Source organism: Coptis chinensis, chromosome 7 (assembly GCF_015680905.1).
Source record: "Coptis chinensis isolate HL-2020 chromosome 7, ASM1568090v1, whole genome shotgun sequence".
Classification (NCBI taxonomy): domain Eukaryota; kingdom Viridiplantae; phylum Streptophyta; class Magnoliopsida; order Ranunculales; family Ranunculaceae; genus Coptis; species Coptis chinensis.
The window spans coordinates 79,157,683-79,172,088 of NC_141462.1; the positions used below are offsets into that span (position 1 = coordinate 79,157,683).

At 36.9% G+C, this 14,406-nt stretch overlaps 1 protein-coding gene across 1 annotated transcript; it reads left to right on the forward strand.

The window, feature by feature from the left end:
- The first annotated feature begins 10,684 nt into the window (after nucleotides 1-10,684).
- LOC147489137 (uncharacterized) lies at nucleotides 10,685-13,647 on the forward strand. Its single transcript, XM_086574577.1, is given in 6 exon segments — nucleotides 10,685-11,241; nucleotides 11,296-11,973; nucleotides 12,092-12,388; nucleotides 12,502-12,601; nucleotides 12,678-13,295; nucleotides 13,534-13,647. Coding segments are annotated over 6 exon segments (2,364 nt in total).
- Nucleotides 13,648-14,406: the final 759 nt, after the last annotated feature.

The window sequence follows — 14,406 nt, forward strand, 5'->3', positions numbered from 1 at the left end:
TACAGTACCAGAGAAGATGAAATAGTTACTCTCTTGTTCGGAGCTTTCCTGAACTCGTCTGGAGGATTTTACCAAGAAAAGCCCAACAACAACCAAGGCGAAAACGGAACCAAAAGAGATGAACCAAGAGAAGAAGGACGATACTCACTTATAGCTTCTCATGCCTTACCTAATGAGGACAGCTTATAGATGCAATGATCCTCAACTTTGTTAAAAGAAGAGAGAAAATTTCGCCTATAAGCTATCTATGCGAGGAGTATGAGTGATCAAGCACCAATCTTTGATCGAGTTTCCAGCCATTCACTCGAAAGTCTAGCAGAACCCTCTTTCTCCGACAAGTTGCTTGAACCGAAAGTTTCTATAAGTGGTAAAAACCAGGGGGATAAGATTATCTACCTACTTAATTTTACTCAGAAAGGTAATCTTTGGGAGCACAGGATAAAAAAAAAACTAAATAAGCTAAGTTACATCCATTCTCCCACTAAAGATCCCTATTAGTGGAATTATTGATTTTTCCCACTAACTCTTATTTATTAGGGTTAGTTAGACTTACCCCCCATTACTAGTTGCAATTAGTGTTACCCCCCCATTTTCAAAAATATTAGTGATACCCCCCCAATTGCAAGATCCAACGGTTACGAGATGATTTTTTTTTTCAGATGAAGAAATCGATTAGATCAACTAGATCAATATTTTTGAAAATGGGGGTAAGTCTAACTAACCCTATTTATTATAAGCATAATTGGTCTAAATGTAATATTATCAAGGGGTTAAAACTACAGTTTTGGGCTCTTATCAAACCACCCCCAAACAGTATTTTGCTTGTCCTCAAGTAAATATGAGAAATTAAAATAAGTGACCAAAAATGGAGTTCTAACTAATCTCGTTTCACCGAGTTCTATTGCGTTGACCATATGCAATAATACCTTAAACCGTTAGGGATTCCATAGTAGACGAGTTATAGCCTTGTGAGAGTTTTCCAGAGAAGGTACTCACAAACTTTATTTATACTACAACGACTAAGAAAAAAAATTATTGTTTCCTTATTTATTCTCAGATATCTATACATCCACTAGCAATGAATACAGAATAATCAATTCAAAACCTAAGCTAATACGTGCATAATAATCAATCATCTATGGATAATATATATATAATGAACTATGCTATGAAATGCAATAACAAGTCCATTTCTGAAACTTTGGAATAACATCCTAAAGTAGGTCCTCACAAATATGTCAAGACAAAAGTACTCTGATTTTTCCACTCAAGTTTCGCTCACTCCAGTGTGCAGTGGTCACACTTTTCCTTACAAACTCAATGACGTACAAGGAAGCTGAAGTCAATCAAACACATCTGCCACTTACTATCACACTAACATATTCCTAATTGAGCTAGAGGTCTTTATTAGGTGTTGCGGGGATTAAGTGATGGTTTTAAGAAGGAATGAAATGTATATTCAAAAGGACAAGTCTAAGATAATAGGATCTTCAAAATATGTAACTAGAGAAAACCTTGTTCTTACTTTGCTTCTACACCTTGTTTCCATCCTTAGCCATTTTTCCTTTTTCTTTTGGCTTTTGACTCATTTGATTCTGTTTTTGGAGTTCTAATTTTTTATTTTATTTTATTTATTTTTTCTTTTCTTTGGATGGAAACTTTTTTTTTTCTTATTTGAAGTAACTAACAAATTATTGGTGTTCCACATGTCTTTCTCTTTTCTTTTCTTCATTTCATCTCTATTCTCAGACTCATTCAAAAATGGGTAGGCTGATTTAATTTTTATTTTGTTAGGGTAAAGGATTGTGGTTTATGAAAAGGCTAAAGAAAGGCTTAGAGGGGCGACTAGCGGAAAATAATTTCATATAGGTTTGAATTTCTGGCTATATCGATCCAAAAAGGGCCTAAATTCTCACTTATGATATAGTATAGTGATCAAGCAAGTGGACGTGTGATTTTTCTATTCGGAATTTACTTCTCTCTTGTGTCATTACTCAGATATTTCACTCGTATGAGACTTTTAGGCTATATTCTCACAGGATTTGTAGAATAAGTACTCTAGCCTAGATTTCAAAAACTTACTGCCAATACAAACATAGATGCTCATGCAATATAGTTATGAAAATATGCAATGACTATTACTTACATATTAACCTAAGTTTCTAAAAACTATTCTAATTTAAGAGCTAACGTGAAACTTCTAGACTACTATCATCACAGAAAAAGAAACAATACAAATATTCATAAGTGCATAGTATATATACTTTTTATTTATATTTTTTTTAAAATTTTTTTACTAGAAAACAAGTGCATATTATACATATATATATATATATATATATATATATATATATATATATATATATATCCTAATAAGTGTCTTAAATTACGCGTGTTTATATGCCACCCTCAAACAAAAACATGTTTTGTCCTCAAAGTATAGAAATAAGAAGGATAGAAAATACCATGGAAACGTGTGAAAATTTTAGAACACCTATGAAACAAATTTAGAACATACTAATATAGATAAAGAAAAACAGACGTAACTCTATATGAGTTCCACCCGTTATGGGAATAACAAAAATTACAATGCTTGGGACATAAGCAGACACGAACAGAAAGTAAAACTTACCTCATATCCAGCACTACGTTGTCTTCCCCTTTTATAAAGAAGTGAGGTTCCTTTGCGAACTGCCAAGCCATGATAATTTGCCAGGCCTCATGCCATTTGTCATCTACCTGTGCTAACTTGTTAAGCATCAGTCGGTCTGATAGGGTGTAAGGGGCAATCCAATGAGGCTATAGCCTCTACCCTGGCCAAGTCATAACACGAAAAGTGCGTATAATGCAATTGGTGGGTCGCATAATGTCAACTCTAACCCAATCCGTGTAGCAGAATGCAAAATCAGGAAAGAAACATACCATGATGCGGCCAACCAAGACAGGCATAAGAAGGTACTTATGCTTCATATTATGGACTCGTGCTAAACTAGACACTAAGGTCTGGGGAATGTCATATAGCATACGTCCCTCAGCTAAAGCAAGGAAGACGTCACCAACAACATTATTCGCAGAAGAAAACAACCATTCCCCTAAGATATTCAACATGATAAAGAACATGATAGTGCATGCGTTAAGGGACAGGCTACTAAGGGTTACATTAAAATGCCCTTGGTCCTCTACACGAAAAATCCCTGCCTCATAAGTCTCACAGAAATACTCATAGTTATATAGGTATGTATTATCAGATATATAGGCCCATGAGTTTTGGGGAGCAGGCATATGCATCCCAACAGCAAAGGCTACCAAAAACTTGCTGAAATCCATTGTTATATCATAAATGGTGACAGAGAACACTTGTTCCCCATCTAGTCGATAAAAGAACTTCTAATTATCATAGAAATAAGTAGTAAGCTTAGGAGAATAAGAGTCATCGACACTTACCAGTAGAGTCTGCCATCCTGAATGCACAATCCAGTCACGGAGCCAGTATCCATAAGTGTCACTCTCGAGCAATTCTTCAAAGGACTGCTCTGGTATGATTTGAGGAGATTTCATAGCAAACAAATACACTACTGAACTCCTTAAAGTGAGTACGGAAAACCCCAAAAAAATAACTAGAGGTATGTTGAGGTCAGGGCGCGGGCGTGCTCAGAATGGCCTATGGAAGGGGGCGAGTCCGTTCAATTTTGACAAAAGAAAATTCTGCAATCCAGGACCTTGGGCGCGGGCGCACTCTGTTATAAGGTAAAAGAGAGGGTGTGCGCGCTCTGAATATTGTTTGTGGTATGAATTGCAAGGTGAAATTGAGAGGTGCTTGTGTGATGAAAAATAATGGTGTAGTGTGAAGTATATGGTGTGCCATGTATTTATAGATCGATCGAGCACTAGTTTCTTAAATCAAGTTCCACAAGTTTCCTAAATTGTTAAGGCAAGATGATTGAAAAAGAAAAATTTCTAAATCCAAAATAGAAACAGACGAGATGCAGAGTCAAAAATCAAACCGATAGCTTTTCGGCTGGAATTAAAAGTAGCAATCATCCAATTTCTAATCCTTGAGGTTGCACAAACCAAGGGTAGCTATTTCTAGCTACTCCACATTAACAGCATGCTCATATATAGACTATATTCTTCCAACCTTGCAATATTAACTTCAAAAACATATGGATAGGGTAAATACAATACTAATTAAACAAATAATGCTACCCCCAAACAAGTCGAAAAGGTGGGATTCTTGAAAAATAGTAGCATGCTTGGACAAAAAATAGCAACCAACTTAAAATTCAAATAACAACCAACTTACATAATCCAATATTAACTACTTAACTAAACAACTCAGAATAAAAATTATACTAAAACAGGGAAATATTCTTAAAAATAATACAATGAACTAGCCACAAGATGGGGATGGAATAAGAATAGGAAGTTGAGTGATCAAGCATGGAAAGACCAAACACCACACCCCCAAACAAAATTTTGAAAACAGGGTTTAGAAAATTTGTTTTAAAACGTGGGTCTTTTAAAGTCAGATTCTTGAAACTTACTAAACTAAAACATGTATTAACATGTAGTTTTCCATATATCAACAATCTAAAGAGTTGCGGGTCTGTCCATAAATAATTAACACGGACTGCCAACCCAAACAAAATTAGGCACCAAGATTTCCTATGACGTGGCATAGCAGAATGAGAGTGAATATTGATAGATCTAGAACTTAACCTAGCATGCAATTTCTTCTTTTTCCTCCAACGAAAGGGTGGCTAAGTGAATAATCGTGAAAAAATGGATGGTTGTGGAAGATATGTGGGATATGGATAAGTTTTAGAAGGAAGGAATGGAAAAAAAATGAGAATGTGGGTTTAGCACAAAACTCATTGGTGGTGTGGGTTGGTATAATCACACATCTAAAAATGAAAGGGTCGGGTAGCTTGTCCTTGGGTAATATTTTCGTATCCAGAGTGTTTAAATAATCATGAAGCACAGTAGAAGCAAGAAGGTCAAGTGCAAACTCAAAGTTTCTTTGAAAAGGTGGAAGATGGGGAATATTGGTGATGGAAGGTGAATGAGTGACATTAGGATGTGAGGTAGGTGAATGGATGTTGATAGGGGGGGGGGGGACTAGCAAGGTGGCAAGGAAGAGTTGCAAAAGAGTCGAAGGAAATCTTTCTTGAGTTCATCTACATCCAGGGAGTCATCGTCAAAATCGAAACTTCCGAAGGAAAGGAATTGGTGCGTCTGATTCTCAGGAAACGTGTTGTTGAAATAATCTTGAGCTAAGCTCTCGATCATGCTAACTTCTCCATCGATATTCATATCGGGTAACTGTTGCGTCATTTTGAAAACAATCACCTCAACAGAAAGGTGTCCAAAGGACATGGACATTGAACCATCGGGGCAGTTTATGAGCTCGTTGGCAATTGCCAAGAAGGGACGCCCTAAGATGATAGGAACAGAGTCGTTAGCAACTTCTGTGTCGAGGATAACGAAGTCGGCTGGGTAGTAAAAATCTTAAACTTTAACCAGCACGTTTTCAACAACACCCTTAGGATACTTAATAGAACGGTCATCCAATTGCAACGCCATTTTAGTTGGTTGCATCTCTTATAGACCTATTTGTTTATATAGATAATAAGGGAGTAAGTTAACACTCGCCCCCAGGTCTAATAGAGCAGTTGCCATATGGGTATCCCCTAAGGTGCATTATACAGTAGGACGACCAGGGTCCTTATACTTAATGATTCAATTATGTTCAGATAGAGTGGAAAACTGTTCAGTTAAAAAAACGTCTTTTGGAATGTTTGTTTTCCGTCTAGTAGTGTACAACTCTTTTAGAAATTTAGCATGTTGTGGTAATTTTTTAATAGCTTCAAGAAAAGATAGGTTTATCATTAGATTTTAAAAACTTTCCTAATCTCATCAAAATTTGTATCTTGTTTAACCTGGCTAGTCTCTGGGGAAACGGGGGTTTCTCTATATATTTAGCATATAGGTCAATAGGAGTTTTAACCTTGACCACTTCCTCTTGGGTTGTGGTTTAACTGGTACCTCTATAAGGGTAGGATATTTAGTTTCTATTTCGGTATCTAGTAAATTTTCATTTTCAATGACCACTGGTGGTGTAACAATGGGCATAGTTACGATGTTATGAACCACTTTGCAAGAACGGAGAGTATTGATGGCATTTAACTCACATATGTTTCAATTTTCATTACTAGTATTACCGGTTACTTCAAAGGTTGTGTTTGGTGTTTTAGGATTAGGTATAGCTTGACCTAGAAACACACCTTTAGGTTAGGCTTTATCTTGCGTTAACTGTTATAAGGATTGTTGTATGGATTGTAAAATCTGTTATTGAGTTTGCATGTAGGCATCGAAACGATCTGGTTGTGAAGGTGTAGTGGCCACAGGTGGTGTGACAGGAACTATCTCACGTTGATTATTAATGGGTGGGTTGTGATAGTTGTTATTAACCGGGACGATACCTCTATTATTATTATTATTATTATAATTATTGTAATTATTATAATTACCTTGTCTTTGTCCTTGTCTTGGTGGAGCTTGGTTGTAATTGTTTGCTGGCCTAACATTTTGATTATTAAACCCCAGAGGTGTAACCTGTTGATTATTTCGCCAACTGAAGTTGGGGTTTTGTCTCCTAGGTGCGTTAGGTTGGCTATTTATGGAGCAAACATTATCCTACTGTGCGGGTGGTTGTTTATAGACGAGAGGACAATAGGAGTTGGGATGCTCAAGACTCAAACAGAAATTACATGGAATAGAGTTGAAGTTCATGATAGGAGTAGGCTTATGTTGAACAAAAATGGCTTCTACCTTTTTTGTAAGAGATTCGATTAGAGTTCTAAGCTTGGGGTTAGTTTTAACCTCAAACATACTGGCAGCCTTAGCTGTGGAAGAAGAATTAGCGGAGCGGGGGATGTCGTTACCCCCAGTTATTATTACGCTTAGATTGATCTTCTAAAAACCTATAAGCCTCTGAAGCTCCTTTACTAAGGAAACTCCCCTCCAGTCATTATATCAAGAACCTCTTTATGATGATGTAAAAGCACTTTGAAAAAGGCACGAACAAGCGTGTCTTTCGCAAGGTTATGATGTGGACACTTGATGAGAAGATCGATGAAACGATTCCAGGCATCTGAAAAGGATTCAAGAGGATTCTGGCAGAAGAAATGAATCTTTTGAAGCATTTCATCTATCTTCAGTGGTGGGTAAAACTATTCCATGAACAATTGAACAAGTTTGGCCCATGAGTCCACAAAATTAGGCGTTTGAGCAATTAACCAAGATGCTGCCTTATCGGCTAGGGTGAAAGGAAATACCCTTAGTTTAATTTATTCCGAACCTACAACAGGATGATGAAATGTGGTAAGAACTTGTTCTATCCTACGCATATGCTGATAAGGCTTTTCGTGGTCTAACCCATGAAAAACCGGTAACAAAATTAATATATTCGGGGGAATTTGAAAATCCCCCACTGGGTCTACAAGAACGATGCATGACTTAGGGCTATCGTTTATGGCTTTATAAAAATCAGAGAGAGGAGTCTCTGTTTCTTCAGCCATTGATGAAGGTGTAGTATGTGGTATTCTAGATAGGCATGTGCGTTGATGTTTATGATAGATAATGTTAGATGGTTTACTTTTGCCGGACCTTAATCTCATGCAAGGCTATGGCCAATATAAAAAAAACACTAACAGCAGTCAAACAACAACCTGATATACTAGAATTTAAACTCCTATGACAGAAAAGACGAGGAGTGAAAGAAGGAGTACCTGAATACCTCCTTGCTACGCGTATGAATAGCGTCTGTGATACGCAATCTCAGTGTATTGAAGAAGTTCGGGACACTGAAAAAAAAATAACTTGAACAAAAAGAGAGCCTGTAACTAACCAGTGAATCGGGCTTTCTTCAGAAGGGGTGTGGGCATGCTCAAATATAGAGTATACAAGGGCACGTGCATGCTTAAAGTACTGTTACAAAAATAAAATTCTAGTAACAAGAGAGCGGGCGCGCTCAGAAATAGAGTTAATAGGGCGCGGGCATGCTCAAAGTACAGTTTCGAAAAAAATTCCAGTCGACTTCCAGGAGCAAAAATCCCATTTTTTTCTGAAAAAAAAATAAACACAGTGAGAACACAAACAATTAGGTGAGTGGGTGAAGTGGGATATTGGTAGACGTGAAAAACTAAGGGAATTTAATTCTAAAACAACTAAGATGGCAGCGACGCCATTTGATAAAATGTAAAATAAGTGTTTCTTATCCTATGAATAATGATTTATGCTATGAATAAGAAAGCTAATTATTCTACGTTTAGATCAAAGTTTCTACTCTCGATTATCATGCAATAACTTGAGTAAAGATTCGTTCCACTACTAGTTGCTTAGACGTGACAATTTCTCTATCTTAAACAATTCTATAATATTAATGAGAGCAATGGTTTAATTATACTAATATTATAAAAATAACTAATTAAGATATTCTAAATTATTCTATGGCAATTTAATGAGAAGATGTGAATGAGAAGAAGAGATTAGGGGGATTTGATTCCACCTTGATTAATTTTTAATATGCTAGTATGGAGTTGTTGCAACCGTAATCTTTATGTTTTCACATAAAGATTTGGTCTTTTATCCCTAATTATTTATGACATCTCTACTAACTAATAATTAGCATGTGAGGCAATTGAAACCCATTCTCATGGTGAATTAATTACCTTATAGAGTGGAATATCTTACTACAACTATTCTATACTAACACATCAAGTCTTCATCAAAACTTTAATCAAACTCCTCTAATGGAGGTTTAGCTATGATTCATTAAACTATCATAGCACTACTACAGAATGACACATATACCACGGTCAATAAGAACGTTTATACCACGGTTCTTCCAAAAAACGTGGGAAATACTTATTTACCACGGTAGAAACTTCTTTGGTCATTGGTTTACTAGTATATGCCACAGTTACATGAAAACCGTGGGATAAGTTGGGCCATATACCATGGTTAGTTTTTTTTTTCAGCATGAGAGTACTCCACATCCCCACTACCTTAAACATAAACAGTGGTATATAAATTTTCCACTTTCTACCGTGGTTTATGCCAAATAGTCAAATACGCCAAAAAAAAAAAAACACGTACGAAACTCATTCAAATTAGATTCCCGCTATTCTCTCGGTCTCTCCCACAACTTCTACAGTTCTACGACTCTTAGGATTCCCGTAACAGTGAGAAAACCCAACGTAACTGAAATTGGTGGGTTTATCATTCTCACAGCCCGTTTGGATAAAAACACTGCTAGAATTATAATTGCCGAGTGATTGAAATTGGTGGGTTTATCATTCTCACAGCCCATTTTAAGCTTGATTTGAGATTGCCAAAGTAGTAATTGCAGTAAGTAACTTGAGAGTTATTGTAAACATTCTTCCTTTGTCTTGCAGATTCTTGGGAAAGCTCTTGGAGTTCTTGAGAATAGTATGTGTAAAGACTTGAGTGGAAACCAGTATTCTTGCTAGGTATTGTTTTCTGCATTCAGTTCTCTGAACTTTTCTTGTACTTTTCTGTAGCTCCATGCAGTATGCTACATGCTTGTTTTTATTTTGTGGTTACGGTGTTTAAAATGACTTATCTTTATGGGGTTTTAGGTTTTTGTTTACTTGCAATAGGAATAAGAATGGATAGGTCCTGGATGACTATGGATAGAGTAACAAACGAATTTGAAGTAGGGGTCTTGTACTTTCTTAAATGTGCTGAAAAGAGTGTAGGCCCGAAGATGCTTCATTGGATAAGATGCCCATGCTCTGTTTGTGGGAATAATCAGCACCAGACTTTGGTGGAGATAAAAAATCATCTATATGAAAACAGTTTTGAAGAAACCTATACAACATGGATATTGCATGGGGAAGATTCTCCTAGTGATCAGCCGTGAAGTGGTAGTACATGTCAACCTCTTTCTCAAGATTTTGAGACCACTGATGATTTTGCAGACACAACTAGAATGGTTGAGGATGCATATGATGAGCATTTCACTGGGGATCCTGAAAAACTTTGTAAGTTGCTTGAAGATGCGGAGAAGCCTCTGTACAAAGGTTGCACAACATTTACAAAGTTGTCATTCCTTGTCGAAATGTTCAATTTGAAAGCAAGAAGCGGGTGGTCAGACAAGAGTTTTAGCCTTTTATTGAAGTTGTTCGGAAAAGCCCTTCCGGAAATTAATGAGTTGCCAAAATCCATGTCCAACGCTAGAGATATTTTGTCTACGTTTGGAATGCGATCTGAGAAAATACATGCATGTCCCAATGATTGTATACTTTATAGAGGTAAGGAGTACAAGTCTAGAACTACTTGTCCGACTTGTGGAGTGTCAAGATACCAAGAAAACAAGGGTAAAGCGCCTGCAAAAGTATTGTGGTACTTTTCACCTATCCCAAGATTTGTAAAGATGTTTCAATCGGCTCGGACAGCAAAAGATTTGGTATGGCATGAAAATGAGAGAGAAGTAATTGATGGTCAAATGTGTCATCCTGCTGATTCTCCTGCGTGGAAAGAGATCGATAAGTTGTGGCCAACTTTTGCTTAAGATCCAAGGAATCTATGACTAGCTGTTTCGACAGATGGAATCAATCCACATAGTAACCTTAGCAGTAGGCATAGTTGTTGGCCTGTTATGTTGGTCACTTACAATCTTCCACCATGGATGTGTATGAAGAGAAATTTTTTGATGTTGACAATGTTGATATCAGGTCCACGACAGCCGGGTAATGATATTGACATTTACCTCAGACCTTTGATTGAAGATTTATAGACTCTGTAGGGTCCTGGTGTTGAGGTTTTTGATGCCTACAAGCAGCAATCTTTTACATTGAGGGCTGTACTAATGTCGACAATTAATGATTTTCCCGCGTTAGGAAATTTAGCTGGTTGTAGCGTCAAGGGGTATTTTGCTTGTCCAGTTTGCAGTGAAGAAACATATTCCATTAGATTGAAACATTCGAATAAAAACATATATCAAGCACATCGAAAGTGGCTTCCAAAAAACCATCGGTTTAGGAAGCAAAGAAAGGTGTTTAACGGGCAGCAAGAATGTCGATCAAGTCCAGAGCTGTTAACTGGGAAGAAGATTTTGGGAAAGGTCAAGGGGATCCAAGTCAAATGGGGAAAAAAATATTTGGTGATTCCGAAGCCAAAAGCATCAAAAAGGAAGTCGAAGCCATCCAATGAAAAGTCAGATACACGAAAGAGGAAGCGACTTGCCCCAACTAATGAAAGCGAAAGTAGAACTTGTTGGAAGAAGAAGTCCATATTTTTTGAGCTCGAATATTGGGAATTTCTGCTTGTACGGTATAATTTGGATGTTATGCATATTGAGAAGAATGTTTGTGATAGTATTATTGGCGCACTCCTCAACATGAAATATAAAATGAAGGATGACCTTAAAAGTCGTCTTGACCTTGCTGAGATGAATATTAGGAAGGAGCTGGCACTAGAAACAAGAGGAAATCGAACTTACCTTCCACCAGCATGCCATACATTAACTAGAGAGGAGAAAGCAAAAGTCTGCAATACTTTGCTTGAGCTGAAAGTGCTAGATGGATATTGTTCGAATTTCAGGCATCGCGTGTCAGTGCAAGATTTGAAATTGTACGGTCTCAAGTCTCATGACTGTCATACATTGATGCAACAGCTTCTTCCAGTGGCTATACGATCAGTGTTGCCAAAGCATGTGAGATATGCCATCATTAGGCTGTGTTTCTTCTTCAGTTCTCTTTGTGCCAAAGTGGTGGATGTGTCTAAGTTGCAGGAAATCCAAGACAATTTGGCGGTTACATTGTGTTTGCTGAAAATGTACTTTCCACCATCATTTTTTGACATTATGGTGCATCTCACAATTCATCTTGTACATGAGGTCGAGCTTTGTGGTCCAGTATTCTTCCGGTGGATGTATCCATTTGAGAGGCAAGTACAAGCTAATTTCTTATATTTTTCAATAATTCAATGAAGCATCATTTATTGGAAGTCTCTATCTCTCTCTCTCTCCCCTTTTTCTCTAACTCTTATATATATTAAATTTTAGATTCATGAAGATATTGAAGGGATACGTTCGAAATCGAAATCGTCCAGAAGGATGCATTGCAGAAAATTATCTTGTTGAGAAAGTTGTAGAGTTTCTTACTGAGTACTTATCAGATCTGCAAACCATGGGAGTTCCTTTAGGAAGAAACATGGATACCAACAACAAAGAAAAAAAAGATACAATATCCAACGGGAAGCTTCTTGGTGGTACGAAGGTTGTTGGAGTGGAACAATACTCTTGGGAGCAAGCGCATCAGTGTGTTTTGCAAAACACAGATGACGTACAACTTTATATTGAGTTAGTCGACATTAATTATACCTAACAATGTCGTCTACAAGAAACTATTAAAGTTTCTTGCTTAATTTGGACAGTTTGATAGTTACTGTATTTTCCTAATTATGTCTTTGTAGGAAGCATATGGAGCACCTAAGACGTAGTAATCCCCTTAGGTCAGCGAAATGGCTACAAGATGAGCACCACCGCACCTTTATTTACTGGCTTCGTAAAACGGTATACTAATTGAACTTGCATCACATTTAATACCATATTATAAATGTGACTAACAAGTTCCCAAAACCTGCATAAGCAAGTTGAGGAAGAGGAAATGATTCCCGGGAATGATCTCTCAGACATCTTGAAAGTTGTAGCTCAAGGACCTCATCGAGACGTTATAAAATGCTCTGGCTATGTTATTGGCGGGTTTTGCTTTCATACAAAGGTTCATGAAGCATCACTAGTAAACCAGAATAGTGGTGTAAGCTTAGTGGCTTCAACAGTGCAAATTGCTAGTGCCAAGGATAAAAACCCAGTCATTTCGGAGATGTGTTATTACGGTGTTATTCAAGAAATATGGTTGCTTGACTATATGACGCTTAAGGTCCCAGTATTCAAGTGTGATTGGGTTGACAACAGAAATGGCGTCAAAGTGGATGAATTGGGTTTCACATCTGTTGATCTTGATAGAATAGGCCATAAATCAGACTCTTTTGTTATGGCCTCCCAAGCCAAGCAAGTATTTTATGTACCGACCCATTTCGACCCAAGATGGTCAATAACATTGAGGGCTCCTGAAAGAGACTACCATGAGGAGGAGAATGAGGATGAGATCAACGTTGGTTGCTCTATTGACCATACAAACAGTAAAAGTTTGCCAGAAGTTGAATCTTTGGGTTCTTATGCTCGTGCAAATTGTGAGGGGATATGGGTCGATTCGACCTAAAACATATTTTCTTTCCTTCCAAAGGAGTTGGTTTATCTTGTATTGGATATTTTTTCATTTTAGTTTATCACTAAGAAAAGTTTGTTTCATTAATTTTTTTCCTCAATAAAATTTATTTGGATTTGTTATCTTCTGCTTAAGTAAAATTGTGTAATCATTTTAGAAGTTATAGTTGTTATCTTATTTGGCTTCATGTGCTTTTATTCATGTCTACACTCTACAGGAATTTAACATGGATCCAGAAGCAAACTTCAATCCTAACACGGAAATTGACGAGACTCTTGACTCAGACATGGATCCAGAAGAAAACTTCAATTCTAACATGGAAGTTGACTAGACTCCCGACTCAAACATGGAAGAAAATGTGACACAACGTACTGGAGAGAAAAGGAAAGGTAGAGGAGCAGTTGTATGCTCACGTCTTACAAAGATGAAAGAAAATGAACATGTGGATGTTGTATTCAATCAAAATGGTCAACGTATTGGTGAAGGTGGGAAAGATTTGGCTAGCTACTCAGGTTTGTTGGCTGCTTCTCGAGTTTCCATTGCTACTTATGACAATTGGCATGATGTCAAAGGAGAAGCGAGAGACAGATTATGGAAATTTATAAAGGTAAAAAGTTCTAAAATAAAATTACTTAATTAGATAGTCTTAATTCTTTGCTAGTTTCAAAATCTCTTGTATGTGTTTAAGGGGAAATTCAACTTGGAAGACCACGAAATGAAAGGTACTTTGCAAGATATCGGTGAGAAATGGAGAGAATTCAAGAGCAGGCTGACCAGGTTCTACATCACACCATTTAAAGACCAACTCGAATTGCTTAGAAAACCTCCCAAAATATACGAAAAATATATCAACCAAGAAGATTGGGACAAGTTTGTTAAATCGAGATTGACTGATGAATTTCAGGTATACTATTTTAACACTGAATTTCTGCTTATAGTTTTTTTTTTTTTTTTTTTTGCTTTCTTTCTTTCTCTACTTGCATGAATACCATTTGGTTGTATATTAGTGTGGAAATTGGAGTCACTACATAAGAATATATGATGCTCTGCTTCAAGCTAGGATGAGTTGTTTCATTTAAGTCATAGAAGA